The sequence below is a fragment of the Pleurodeles waltl genome, chromosome 6 (assembly GCF_031143425.1).
Source record: "Pleurodeles waltl isolate 20211129_DDA chromosome 6, aPleWal1.hap1.20221129, whole genome shotgun sequence".
Taxonomy (NCBI): domain Eukaryota; kingdom Metazoa; phylum Chordata; class Amphibia; order Caudata; family Salamandridae; genus Pleurodeles; species Pleurodeles waltl.
Genome location: NC_090445.1, coordinates 1,713,307,241 through 1,713,321,457, shown reverse-complemented (window position 1 = coordinate 1,713,321,457; position 14,217 = coordinate 1,713,307,241). Strand labels below are relative to the sequence as shown.

Genomic DNA, 14,217 nt, shown 5'->3' with positions numbered 1-14,217 from the left:
CGAAGCAGTGACACAAGAATATTAGGGCACAGGGCTAGAGAGAACCAAAGAAGTAACATGAATACCAGGGCACTGGGCGAGGGAACCGAAGCAGTGACACAAGAATACCAGGGCACGGAGCGAGAGAACTGAAGCAGTGATACAAAAATATCAGGGCACAGGGCGAGGGAACCGAAGCAGTGACACATGAATATCAGGGCACGAGGCAAGAGAATGGAAGCAATAATAAGAATACCAGGGCACGGGGCGAGGGAACCAAAGCAGTAATAGGAATATTAGGGCACGGGGCGAGAGAACCAAAGAAGTAATAAGAATACCAGGGCACAGAGCGAGGGAACCGAAGAAGTAATAAGAATACCAGGGCACGGGTGAGGGAACCGAAGCAGTGACAGAAGAATACCAGGGCACGGGGTGAGGGAACCAAAGCAGTAGTAAGCATACCAGGGCACAGGGTGAGGGAACCGAAGAAGTAATAAGAATACCAGGGCACAGGGTGAGGGAACCGAAGAAGTAATAAGAATACCAGGGCACAGGGCAAGGGAACCGAAGCAGTGACAGAAGAATACCAGGGCACGGGGTGAGGGAACCAAAGCAGTGACACAAGAATACCAGGGCACGGAGCGAGAGAATTGAAGCAGTGACACAAAAATATCAGGGCACGGGGCGAGAGAACCGAAGAAGTGACACAAGAGTATGAGGGCATGGGGCGAGAGAACCTAAACAGCAACAAAAGAATACCAGGGCACGGGGCGAGAGAACCTAAGCAGCGACAAAAGAATACCAGGGCACGGGGCGAAAGAACCAAAGCAGTGACAGAAGAATACCAGGGCACGGGGCGAGAGAACCTAAGCAGCAACAAAAGAATACAAGGGCACGGGGCGAGAGAACCGAAGCAGTGACAGAAGAATACCAGGGCACGGGGTGAGGGAACCAAAGCAGTGACACAAGAATACCAGGGCACGGAGCGAGAGAACTGAAGCAGTGACACAAAAATATCATGGCACGGGGCGAGAGAACCGAAGCAGTGACACAAGAATACCAGGGCACGGTGCGAGAGAACTGAAGCAGTGACACAAGAATATCAGGGCACAGGGCGAGAGAACTGAAGCAGTGACACAAAAATATCAGGGCATGGGGCGAGAGAACCGAAGCAGTGACACAAGAGTATGAGGGCATGGGGCGAGAGAACCGAAACAGCAACAAAAGAATACCAGGGCACGGGGCGAGAGAACCAAAGCAGTGACAGAAGAATATCAGGGCACGGGGCAAGAGATCCGAAGCAGTGACACATGAATATCAGGGCACGAGGCAAGAGAATGGAAGCAATAATAAGAATACCAGGGCACGGGCGAGAGAACCTAAGCAGCGACAAAAGAATACCAGGGCACGGGGCGAGAGAACTGAAGCAGTGACAGAAGAATACCAGGGCACGGGGCGAGAGAACCTAAGCAGCAACAAAAGAATACAAGGGCACGGGGCGACAGAACCGAAGCAGTGACAGAAGAATACCAGGGCACGGGGTGAGGGAACCAAAGCAGTGACACAAGAATACCAGGGCACGGAGCGAGAGAACTGAAGCAGTGACACAAAAATATCAGGGCACGGGCGAGAGAACCGAAGCAGTGACACAAGAATACCAGGGCACGGTGCGAGAGAACTGAAGCAGTGACACAAGAATATCAGGGCACAGGGCGAGAGAACTGAAGCAGTGACACAAAAATATCAGGGCATGAGGCGAGAGAACCGAAGCAGTGACACAAGAATATCAGGGCACAGGGCTAGGGAGAACCAAAGAAGTAACATCAATATCAGGGTACGGGGTGAGAGAACCGAAGCAGTGACAGAATACCAGGGCACGGGGCGAGAGAATTGAAGCAGTGACACAAGAATACCAGGGCACGGGGCGAGGGAACCAAAGCAGTAATAAGAATACCATGGCACAGGGTGAGGGAACCGAAGAAGTAATAAGAATACCAGGGCACAGGGCGAGGGAACCGAAGCAGTGACAGAAGAATACCAGGGCACGGGGTGAGGGAACCAAAGCAGTGACACAAGAATACCAGGGCACGGAGCGAGAGAACTGAAGCAGTGACACAAAAATATCAGGGCACGGGGCGAGAGAACCGAAGCAGTGACACAAGAGTATGAGGGCATGGGGCGAGAGAACCTAAACAGCGACAAAAGAATACCAGGGCACGGGGCGAGAGAACCTAAGCAGCGACAAAAGAATACCAGGGCACGGGGCGAGAGAACCAAAGCAGTGACAGAAGAATATCAGGGCACGAGGCAAGAGAATGGAAGCAATAATAAGAATACCAGGGCACGGGCGAGGGAACCAAAGCAGTAATAAGAATACTAGGGCACGGGCGAGAGAACCAAAGAAGTAATAAGAATACCAGGGCACAGGGCGAGGGAACCGAAGAAGTAATAATAATACCAGGGCACGGGCAAGGGAACCGAAGCAGTGACAGAAGAATACCAGGGCACGGGTGAGGGAACCAAAGCAGTGACACAAGAATACCAGGGCACGGAGCGAGGGAACCGAAGCAGTGACACAAAAATATCAGGGCGCGGGGTGAGAGAACCGAAGCAGTGACACAAGAATATCAGGGCACAGGGCTAGAGAGAACCAAAGAAATAACATGAATACCAGGGCACTGGGCGAGGGAACCGAAGCAGTGACACATGAATATCAGGGCACGAGGCAAGAGAATGGAAGCAATAATAAGAATACCAGGGCACGGGGCGAGGGAACCAAAGCAGTAATAAGAATATTAGGGCACGGGGCGAGAGAACCAAAGAAGTAATAAGAATACCAGGGCACAGAGCGAGGGAACCGAAGAAGTAATAAGAATACCCGGGCAACGGGGTGAGGGAACCGAAGCAGTGACAGAAGAATACCAGGGCACAGGGTGAGGGAACCAAAGCAGTAATAAGCACACCAGGGCACAGGGTGAGGGAACCGAAGAAGTAATAAGAATACCAGGGCACAGGGTGAGGGAACCGAAGAAGTAATAAGAATACCAGGGCACAGGGCGAGGGAACCGAAGTAGTGACAGAAGAATACCAGGGCACGGGGTGAGGGAACCAAAGCAGTGACACAAGAATACCAGGGCACGGAGCGAGAGAACTGAAGCAGTGACACAAAAATATCAGGGCACGGGGCGAGAGAACCGAAGCAGTGACACAAGAGTATGAGGGCATGGGGCGAGAGAACCTAAACAGCGACAAAAGAATACCAGGGCACGGGGCGAGAGAACCTAAGCAGGGACAAAAGAATACCAGGGCACGGGGCGAGAGAACCAAAGCAGTGACAGAAGAATATCAGGGCAAGGGGCAAGAGATCCGAAGCAGTGACACATGCATATCAGGGCACGAGGCAAGAGAATGGAAGCAATAATAAGAATACCAGGGCACGGGGCGAGGGAACCAAAGCAGTAATAAGAATACGAGGGCACGGGCGAGAGAACCAAAGAAATAATAAGAATACCAGGGCACAGGGCGAGGGAACCGAAGAAGTAATAATAATACCAGGGCACGGGCAACGGAACCGAAGCAGTGACAGAAGAATACCAGGGCACGGGGTGAGGGAACCAAAGCAGTGACACAAGAATACCAGGGCACGGAGCGAGGGAACCGAAGCAGTGACACAAAAATATCAGGGCGCGGGCGAGAGAACCGAACCAGTGACACAAGAATATCAGGGCACAGGGCTAGAGAGAACCAAAGAAGTAACATGAATACCAGGGCACTGGGTGAGGGAACCGAATCAGTGACACAAGAATACCAGGGCACGGAGCGAGAGAACTGAAGCAGTGATACAAAAATATCAGGGCACAGGGCGAGAGAACCTAAGCAGCGACAAAAGCATACCAGGGCACGGGGCGAGAGAACCAAAGCAGTGACAGAAGAATATCAGGGCACGAGGCAAGAGAATGGAAGCAATAATAAGAATACCAGGGCACGGGGCGAGGGAACCAAAGCAGTAATAAGAATACCAGGGCACGGGCAAGGGAACCGAAGCAGTGACAGAAGAATACCAGGGCACGGGGTGAGGGAACCAAAGCAGTGACACAAGAATACCAGGGCACGGAGAGAGAGAACTGAAGCAGTGACACAAGAATATTAGGGCACAGGGCTAGAGATAACCGAAGAAGTAATATGAGTATCAGGGTACGGGGTGAGAGAACCGAAGCAGTGACACAAGAGTATGAGGGCACGGGGAAAGAAAACCGAAGAAGTGACAGAAGAGTACTAGGGCACGGGGCGAGAGAACCGAAGCAGTGACAAAAAAGAATACCAGGGCACGGGGCAAGAGGACCTAAGCAGCGAATAAAGAATACCAGGGCACGGGGCGAGAGAACTGCAGCAGTGACACAAGAATACCAGGGCACAGGGCGAGAGAACCTAAGCAGCGACAAAAGAATACCAGGGCACGGGGCGAGAGAACCAAAGCAGTGACAGAAGAATATCAGGGCACGGGGCAAGAGAACCTAAGCAGCAACAAAAGAATACAAGGGCACGGGCGACAGAACCGAAGCAGTGACAGAAGAATACCAGGGCACGGGGTGAGGGAACCAAAGCAGTGACACAAGAATACCAGGGCATGGAGCGAGAGAACTGAAGCAGTGACACAAAAATATCAGGGCACGGGGCGAGAGAACCGAAGCAGTGACACAAGAATACCAGGGCACGGTGCGAGAGAACTGAAGCAGTGACACAAGAATATCAGGGCACAGGGCGAGAGAACTGAAGCAGTGACACAAAAATATCAGGGCACGGGGCGAGAGAACCGAAGCAGTGACACAAAAATATCAGGGCACAGGGCTAGAGAGAACCAAAGAAGTAACATGAATATCAGGGCACGGGGTGAGAGAACCGAAGCAGTGACAGAAGAATATCAGGGCACGGGGCGAGAGAACTGAAGCAGTGACACAAGAATACCAGGGCACGGGGCGAGGGAACCAAAGCAGTAATAAGAATACTAGGGCACGGGCGAGAGAATCAAAGAAGTAATAAGAATACCAGGGCACAGGGCGAGGGAACCGAAGAAGTAATAATAATACCAGGGCACGGGCAAGGGAACCAAAGCAGTGACAGAAGAATACCAGGGCACGGGTGAGGGAACCAAAGCAGTGACACAAGAATACCAGTGCACGGAGCGAGGGAACCGAAGCAGTGACACAAAAATATCAGGGCGCGGGGTGAGAGAACCGAAGCAGTGACACAAGAATATCAGGGCACAGGGCTAGAGAGAACCAAAGAAGTAACATGAATACCAGGGCACTGGGCGAGGGAACCGAAGCAGTGACAGAAGAATATCAGGGCACGGGGCAAGAGATCCGAAGCAGTGACACATGAATATCAGGGCACGAGGCAAGAGAATGGAAGCAATAATAAGAATACCAGGGCACGGGGCGAGGGAACCAAAGCAGTAATAAGAATACTAGGGCACGGGCGAGAGAACCAAAGAAGTAATAAGAATACCAGGGCACAGGGCGAGGGAACCGAAGAAGTAATAATAATACCAGGGCACGGGCAAGGGAACCGAAGCAGTGACAGAAGAATACCAGGGCACGGGGTGAGGGAACCAAAGCAGTGACACAAGAATACCAGGGCACGGAGCGAGGGAACCGAAGCAGTGACACAAAAATATCAGGGCGCGGGGTGAGAGAACCGAAGCAGTGACACAAGAATATCAGGGCACAGGGCTAGAGAGAACCAAAGAAGTAACATGAATACCAGGGCACTGGGCGAGGGAACCAAAGCAGTGACACAAGAATACCAGGGCACGGAGCTAGAGAACTGAAGCAGTGATACAAAAATATCAGGGCACAGGGCGAGGGAACCGAAGCAGTGACACATGAATATCAGGGCACGAGGCAAGAGAATGGAAGCAATAATAAGAATACCAGGGCACGGGGCGAGGGAACCAAAGCAGTAATAAGAATATTAGGGCACGGGGCGAGAGAACCAAAGAAGTAATAAGAATACCAGGGCACAGGGCGAGGGAACCGAAGAAGTAATAAGAATACCAGGGCACGGGGTGAGGGAACCGAAGCAGTGACAGAAGAATACCAGGGCACGGGGTGAGGGAACCAAAGCAGTAATAAGCATACCAGGGCACAGGGTGAGGGAACCGAAGAAGTAATAAGAATACCAGGGCACAGGGTGTGGGAACCGAAGAAGTAATAAGAATACCAGGGCACAGGGCGAGGGAACCGAAGCAGTGACAGAAGAATACCAGGGCACGGGGTGAGGGAACCAAAGCAGTGACACAAGAATACCAGGGCACGGAGCGAGAGAACTGAAGCAGTGACACAAAAATATCAGGGCATGGGGCGAGAGAACCGAAGCAGTGACACAAGAGTATGAGGGCATGGGGCGAGAGAACCTAAACAGCGACAGAAGAATACCAGGGCACGGGCGAGAGAACCTAAGCAGCGACAAAAGCATACCAGGGCACGGGGCGAGAGAACCAAAGCAGTGTCAGAAGAATATCAGGGCACGAGGCAAGAGAATGGAAGCAATAATAAGAATACCAGGGCACGGGGCGAGGGAACCAAAGCAGTAATAAGAATACTAGGGCACGGGCGAGAGAACCAAAGAAGTAATAAGAATACCAGGGCACGGGCAAGGGAACCGAAGCAGTGACAGAAGAATACCAGGGCACGGGGTGAGGGAACCAAAGCAGTGACACAAGAATACCAGGGCACGGAGAGAGAGAACTGAAGCAGTGACGCAAGAATATTAGGGCACAGGGCTAGAGATAACCGAAGAAGTAATATGAGTATCAGGGTACGGGGTGAGAGAACCGAAGCAGTGACACAAGAGTATGAGGCACGGGGAAAGAAAACCGAAGAAGTGACAGAGGAGTACTAGGGCACGGGGCGAGAGAACCGAAGCAGTGACAAAAAAGAATACCAGGGCACGGGGCAAGAGGACCTAAGCAGCGAATAAAGAATACCAGGGCACGGGCGAGAGAACTGCAGCAGTGACACAAGAATACCAGGGCACAGGGCGAGAGAACCAAAGCAGTGACAAAATAATACCAGGGCACGGGGCGAGAGAACCAAAGCAGTGACAGAAAAATATCAGGGCACGGGGCAAGAGATCCGAAGCAGGGACACATGAATATCAGGGCACGAGGCAAGAGAATGGAAGCAATAATAAGAATACCAGGGCACAGGGCGAGGGAACCGAAGAAGTAATAATAATACCAGGGCACTGGCAACGGAACCGAAGCAGTGACAGAAGAATACCAGGGCACGGGGTGAGGGAACCAAAGCAGTGACACAAGAATACCAGGGCACGGAGCGAGAGAACTGAAGCAGTAACACAAAAATATCAGGGCACGGGGCGAGAGAACCGAAGCAGTGACACAAGAATATCAGGGCACAGGGCTAGAGAGAACCAAAGAAGTAACATGAATATCAGGGTACGGGGTGAGAGAACTGAAGCAGTGACAGAAGAATACCAGGGCACGGGGTGAGAGAACCGAAGCAGTGACAGAAGAATACCAGGGCACGGGGCGAGAGAACCGAAGCAGTGACAGAAGAATATTAGGGCACGGGGCAAGAGATTCGAAGCAGTGACACATGAATATCAGGGCACGGGGAGAGAGAACCAAAGCAGCGACAAAAGAATACCAGGGCACGGGGCGAGAGAACCGAAGCAGCGACACAATAATACCAGGGCACGGGGAGAGAGAACCAAAGCAGCGACAAAAGAATACCAGGGCACGGGGCGAGAGAACCGAAGCAGTGACAGAAGAATATCAGGGCACGGGGCAAGAGAATGGAAGCAATAATAAGAATCCCAGGGCACGGGCGAGGGAACCAAAGCAGTAATAAGAATACCTGGGCACAGGGCGAGAGAACCGAAGAAGTAATAAGAATACCAGGGCACGGGGTGAGGGAACCGAAGCTGTGACAGAAGAATACCAGGGCACGGGGTGAGGGAACCAAAGCAGTGACACAAGATTATCAGGGCACGGGGCGAGAGAACCGAAGCAGTGACACAAGAATATTAGGGCACAGGGCGAGAGAACCGAAGCAGTGACACAAGAATATCAGGGCACGGGCGAGAGAACCGAAGCAGTGACACAAGAATATCAGGGCACAGGGCTAGAGCAAACCAAAGAAGTAACATGAATATCAGGGTACGGGGTGAGAGAACTGAAGCAGTGACAGAAGAATACCAGGGCACAGGGTGAGGGAACCAAAGCAGTGACACAAGAATACCAGGGCACGGGGCGAGGGAACCAAAGCAGTAATAAGAATTCCAGGGCACAGGGTGAGGGAACCGAAGAAGTAATAAGAATACCAGGGCACAGGGTGAGGGAACCGAAGAAGTAATAAGAATACCAGGGCACAGGGCGAGGGAACCAAAGAAGTAATAAGAATACCAGGGCACAGGGTGAGGGAACCAAAGGAGTGACACAAGAATACCAGGGCACGGAGCGAGAGAACTGAAGCAGTGACACAAAAATATCAGGGCACGGGGCGAGAGAACCGAAGCAGTGACACAAGAATATCAGGGCACAGGGCTAGAGAGAACCAAAGAAGTAACATGAATATCAGGGTACGGGGTGAGAGAACTGAAGCAGTGACAGAAGAATACCAGGGCACAGGACAAGAGAACCGAAGCAGCAACAAAAGAATACCAGGGCACGGAGAGAGCGAACTGAAGCAGTGACACAAGAATATTAGGCACATGGCTAGAGAGAACCGAAGAAGTAATATGAGAATCAGGGTACGGGGTGAGAGAACCAAAGCAGTGACACAAGAGTATCAGGGCACGGGCGAGAGAACCAAAGCAATAATTAGAATACCAGGGCATTTGGCGAGGGAACCGAAGCAGTAATAAGAATACTAGGGCTCGGGGCGAGAGAACCGAAGAAGTAATAAGAATACCAGGGCACGGAGCAAGGGAACCGAAGCAGTGACAGTAGAATACCAGGGCACGGGGCGAGAGAACCGAAGCAGTGACACAAGAATACCAGGGCACGGGTGAGGGAACCGAAGCAGTGACAGACAAATACCAGGGCACGGGGCGAGAGAACCGAAGCAATAATAAGAATACCAGGGCACGGGGCGAGGGAACCGAAGCAGTGACAGAAGAATACCAGGGCACTGGGCGAGAGAACCGAAGGAATAATAAGAATACCAGTGCATGGGGCGAGAGAACCGAAGCAGTGACAGAAGGATACCAGGGCACTGGGCGAGAGAACCTAAGCAATAATAAAAATACCAGGGCACGGGGCGAGGGAACCGAAGCAGTAATAAGAATACAAGGGCACGGGGTGAGAGAACCGAAGAAGTAATAAGAATACCAGGGCACGGGAAGGGACCCGAAGCAGTAATAAGAATACCAGGGCACGGGGAGGGAACCGAACCAGTAATAAGAATACCAGGGCACGGGGCGAGGGAACCGAAGTAGTGACACAAGAATACCAGGGCACGGGGCGAGGGAACCGAAGGAGTGACAGAAGAATACCAGGGCACGGGGCGAGGGAACTGAAGCAGTGACAGAAGAATACCAGGGCATGGGGCGAGGGAACCGAAGCAGTGACACAAGAATACCAGGGCATGGAGCAAGAGAACTGAAGCAGTGACACAAGAATACCAGAGAACGGGCGAGAGAACCGAAGCAATAATAAGAATACCAGGGCATGGGGCGAGGGAACCGAAGCAGTAATAAGAATACTAGTGCACGGGGCGAGAGAACCGAAGAAGTAATAAGAATACCAGGGCACGGAGCAAGGGAACCGAAGCAGTGACAGTAGAATACTAGGGCAAGAGGCGAGAGAACCAAAGCAGCGACAGAAGAATACCAGGGCACGGACGAGAGAACCGAAGCAGTGACACAAGAATACCAGGGCACGGGCGAGGGAACCGAAGCAATAATAAGAATACCAGGGCACGGGCGAGGGAACCGAAGCAATAATAAGAATACCAGGGCACGGGTGAGGGAACCGAAGCAGCGACAAAAGAATAGCAGGGCACGGAGCGAGGGAACCGAAGCAGTAATAAGAATATCAGGACACTGGGCGAGAGAATCAACGCAGTAACGTAAGAGTATCAGGACACTGGGTGAGAGAATTAACGTAGTAACATAACAGTATTAGGACACGGGGCGAGAGAATCAACGCAGTAACGTAAGAGTATCAGGACACTGGGTGAGAGAATTAACGTAGTAACATAACAGTATTAGGACACGGGGCGAGAGAATCAACGCAGTAACATAAGAGTATCAGGACACGGGGCGAGAGAATCAACGCAGTAACAGAGTATCAGGACACGGGGCGAGAGATTCAACGCAGTAACATAAGAGTATCACTGCACGGGCGAGAGAATCAACGCAGTAACATAAGAGTATCACTGCACGGGCGAGAGAATCAACGCAGTAACATAAGAGTATCAGGACACGGGGCGAGAGAATCAACGCAGTAACATAAGAGTATCAGGACACGGGGCGAGAGAATCAACGCAGTAACATAAGAGTATCACTGCACGGGGCGAGAGAATCAACGCAGTAACATAAGAGTATCACTGCACGGGGCGAGAGAATCAACGCAGTAACATAAGAGTATCAGGACACGGGGCGAGAGAAGCAACGCAGTAACATAAGAGTATCACTGCACGGGGCGAGAGAATCAACGCAGTAACATAAGAGTATCAGTACACGGGGCGAGAGAATCAACGCAGTAACATAAGAGTATCAGGACACGGGGCGAGAGAAGCAACGCAGTAACATAAGAGTATCACTGCACGGGGCGAGAGAATCAACGCAGTAACATAAGAGTATCAGGACACGGGGCGAGAGAATCAACGCAGTAACATAAGAGTATCACTGCACGGGGCGAGAGAATCAACGCAGTAACATAAGAGTATCACTGCACGGGGCGAGAGAATCAACGCAGTAACATAAGAGTATCAGGACACGGGGCGAGAGAAGCAACGCAGTAACATAAGAGTATCACTGCACGGGGCGAGAGAATCAACGCAGTAACATAAGAGTATCACTGCACGGGTGAGAGAATCAACGCAGTAACATAAGAGTATCAGGACACGGGGCGAGAGAATCAACGCAGTAACATAAGAGTATCAGGACACGGGGCGAGAGAATCAACGCAGTAACATAAGAGTATCAGGACACGGGGCGAGAGAATCAACGCAGTAACATAAGAGTATCACTGCACGGGGCGAGAGAATCAACGCAGTAACATAAGAGTATCAGGACACGAGGCGAGAGAATCAACGCAGTAACATGAGAGTATCAGGACACGGGCGAGAGAATCAACGCAGTAACATAAGAGTATCAGGACACGGGGCGAGAGAATCAACGCAGTAACATAAGAGTATCAGGACACGGGGCGAGAGAATCAACGCAGTAACATAAGAGTATCAGTACACGGGGCGAGAGAATCAACGCAGTAACATAAGAGTATCAGGACACGGGGCGAGAGAATCAACGCAGTAACATAAGAGTATCAGGACACGGGGCGAGAGAATCAACGCAGTAACATAAGAGTATCACTGCACGGGGCGAGAGAATCAACGCAGTAACATAAGAGTATCAGGACACGGGGCGAGAGAATCAACGCAGTAACATAAGAGTATCAGGACACGGGGCGAGAGAATCAACGCAGTAACATAAGAGTATCACTGCACGGGGCGAGAGAATCAATGCAGTAACATGAGAGTATCAGGACACGGGCGAGAGAACCGAAGCAATAACACAGGAGGTTTGCTTATGTCCCAGGACACCAGTGCACAGAGGTGCATTATGAGAACCTGGTCCATCCTTACCCTGAAGACCAGGGCCCAGTAAGGACTGGGCTAGAAGTAATGTGTGGGCATTAGGGACGCGTCAGTGCTGGCTCAGTCCTGGGGGGTGGGTGAGAATAAATGCAGATATTCAAAGCTCCTAGAACATCTCAGAGATGGCTCATGGTGCAGGTGAAGATGCACACACGTCTCAGCAGCATCATAAGAGCGCATGTCACAGAGCCATGAAGGATGAAGGTCAGAGTAGGGGCACATTAACTGATACCCCCTAGGTCTGCGGTGGCACTGAATTAACCAAACCCCTCGAACAACCTGTTCCAGTAAAGACGTAACTAAGTGAAACAAACAAGCCTTTCTCCATTTGACGTCACTGGGTACCAACTAGTGCCTTTAGTTTTCGATACTTCTGCCCTGGTTAAAGTGATTCCTACACCCCCGACCCCCTCCTTCTGTTGGAATGAGCTCCACCACCCCCCGTGCCAGGCAGATGCTACCACAGACCCCCCTCCTCCCCGCTGCTATTCAATGACCATTCGCCCTCCCCCCAGCACACAGATGTCACTCACTACAGACACCCCCGGGCCCCCAGCACACGGAGCTCACACAGTACAGACACCCCTGTCACCCCAAGTACACAGATCTCATTCAGTAAAAGCCCCCAGCACAGAGATGTCACTCAGTACAGACACCCCCAGACCCCTCAGCAAACAGATGTCACTCAGTACAGACACTCCGCCCCCAGCACACAGATGTCACTCAGTACATATACCCCGACCCCTCTTTCTGTTAGAATGACTCCTCCTCCCTGTGTGATGCATGTCTTAGTGCAAACCCTTTCCCAAAGCAAAATAGTCTCACTCAGTACAGACCGCAGATATCATTCAGTACAGACACCCCCTGTAGCACACAGATGTCACTGAGTGCATTCATACCAGCACCCACAAAGCAAACAGATGTCACTCAGTACAGACACCCCGGCACCCTCATACCACACAGGTCTCACTCAGTAGAGACACCCTAGCCCACCATAGCACACAGATGTAACTCAATAAGAAATCCCAGCCCCCATAGCACACAGATGTAACTCAGTACAGACACCCCAGTCACTCAGTACACAGATCTCACTCAGTACAGACATCCCTGTCCGCTACTAGCACACAGATGTCACTCAGTGCAGACACCTCCAGCCCTCAGCACACAGAGCTCACTCAGTACAGACACCCGCTCCCCCCCAGCACACAGATCTCACTCAGTACAAACACCCCGGTCCCCCAGCACACAGATGTCCCTCAGTACAGACACCGCGGCCCTCCAGCACACAGATGTCACTCAGTACGGACACCGCGGCCCTCCAGCACACAGATGTCACTCAGTACAGACACCGCGGCCCTCCAGCACACAGATGTCACTCAGTACAGACAGCCCGCCCCCAGCACACACAGTACAGACACCACCACCCTCCCCAACACACAGATCTCACTGAGTACACACACCCCGCCCCCCAGCACACAGATGCCACTCAGTACACAGCCCGCCACCCCCACGGCACATAAATGACACTCAGTACAGACACCCCAGCACACAGATCTCGCTCAGTATAGACACTCGCGCCCCCCCTTACACACACATGCCACTCAGTACAGACACCCAGCCCCCCAAGCACACAGATGACACTCAGTACCCACACCCCCGGCCCCCCAGCACACAGATGACACTCAGTACCCACATCCCCGGCCCCCCAGCATACAGATGACACTCAGTACCCACAACCCCGGCCCCCCAGCACACAGATGGCAGTCAGTACCCACACCCCCGGCCCCTCCTTCTGCTGGAATGACCCCCCCACCCCCGTATCAGGCAGATCTTAGTACAGACCTCTCCGCCCCCATCAGACAGAGCTCCTCACAGACTCCCAAGGACTTCACCCCCTCCCCAGGTGACTGACCTGCACGGGCCGGCTGCAGCCAAAGCCCCCCCAGGAGCAGCAACAGGAAGGGAGGGGCAGCCATTGGGGGGTCGGTGCTCGAGGGTGCGGGTCCCTGAAATAACAAAGTTCTGAGATGTAAACTCTGGAGGACTGGAGGTTATACAGATGACGTCACACCTGTGGGGGCGTAGGGGGGAAAGCACCAATCGGAGCGCAGAGACCCCCCTCACCCAGCTGGAGGCTGTGGGGGCAGAAACTGAATCTATAGCAAGATGTGGCGAAGCAGGGAGAGGCTAACTATTAGTAATATATCCTTTTTGCAACTTTTAACTAAGCGCCAACCAGGGTGTCCACCCGTCTGTAGATTTCACGGAGCGGCCGTAATTCCGCCCTGCCGTCCATTGTCCGCGATGAAAGGCTTAAGGGAGGGATTTGTGGGTAATTTTAGCCTTTCACCTAAAGGACAAGGGGCGCCAGGGCGAAATTAGGGGCAGATGA

The 14,217-nt window shown here is 52.2% G+C and overlaps 1 protein-coding gene across 1 annotated transcript in view; it reads right to left on the bottom strand.

Moving 5' to 3' along the window:
* The window catches only part of LOC138301430 (major histocompatibility complex class I-related gene protein-like), a 39,969-nt gene extending 26,078 nt beyond the window's left edge, over nucleotides 1-13,891 (bottom strand). Inside the window, exon 1 of the mRNA XM_069241921.1 lies at nucleotides 13,738-13,891. Coding sequence (XP_069098022.1) covers nucleotides 13,738-13,801 — 64 coding nt within the window. The 5' untranslated portion in view covers nucleotides 13,802-13,891. The remainder of the gene's footprint in view (nucleotides 1-13,737) is intronic.
* Nucleotides 13,892-14,217: the final 326 nt, after the last annotated feature.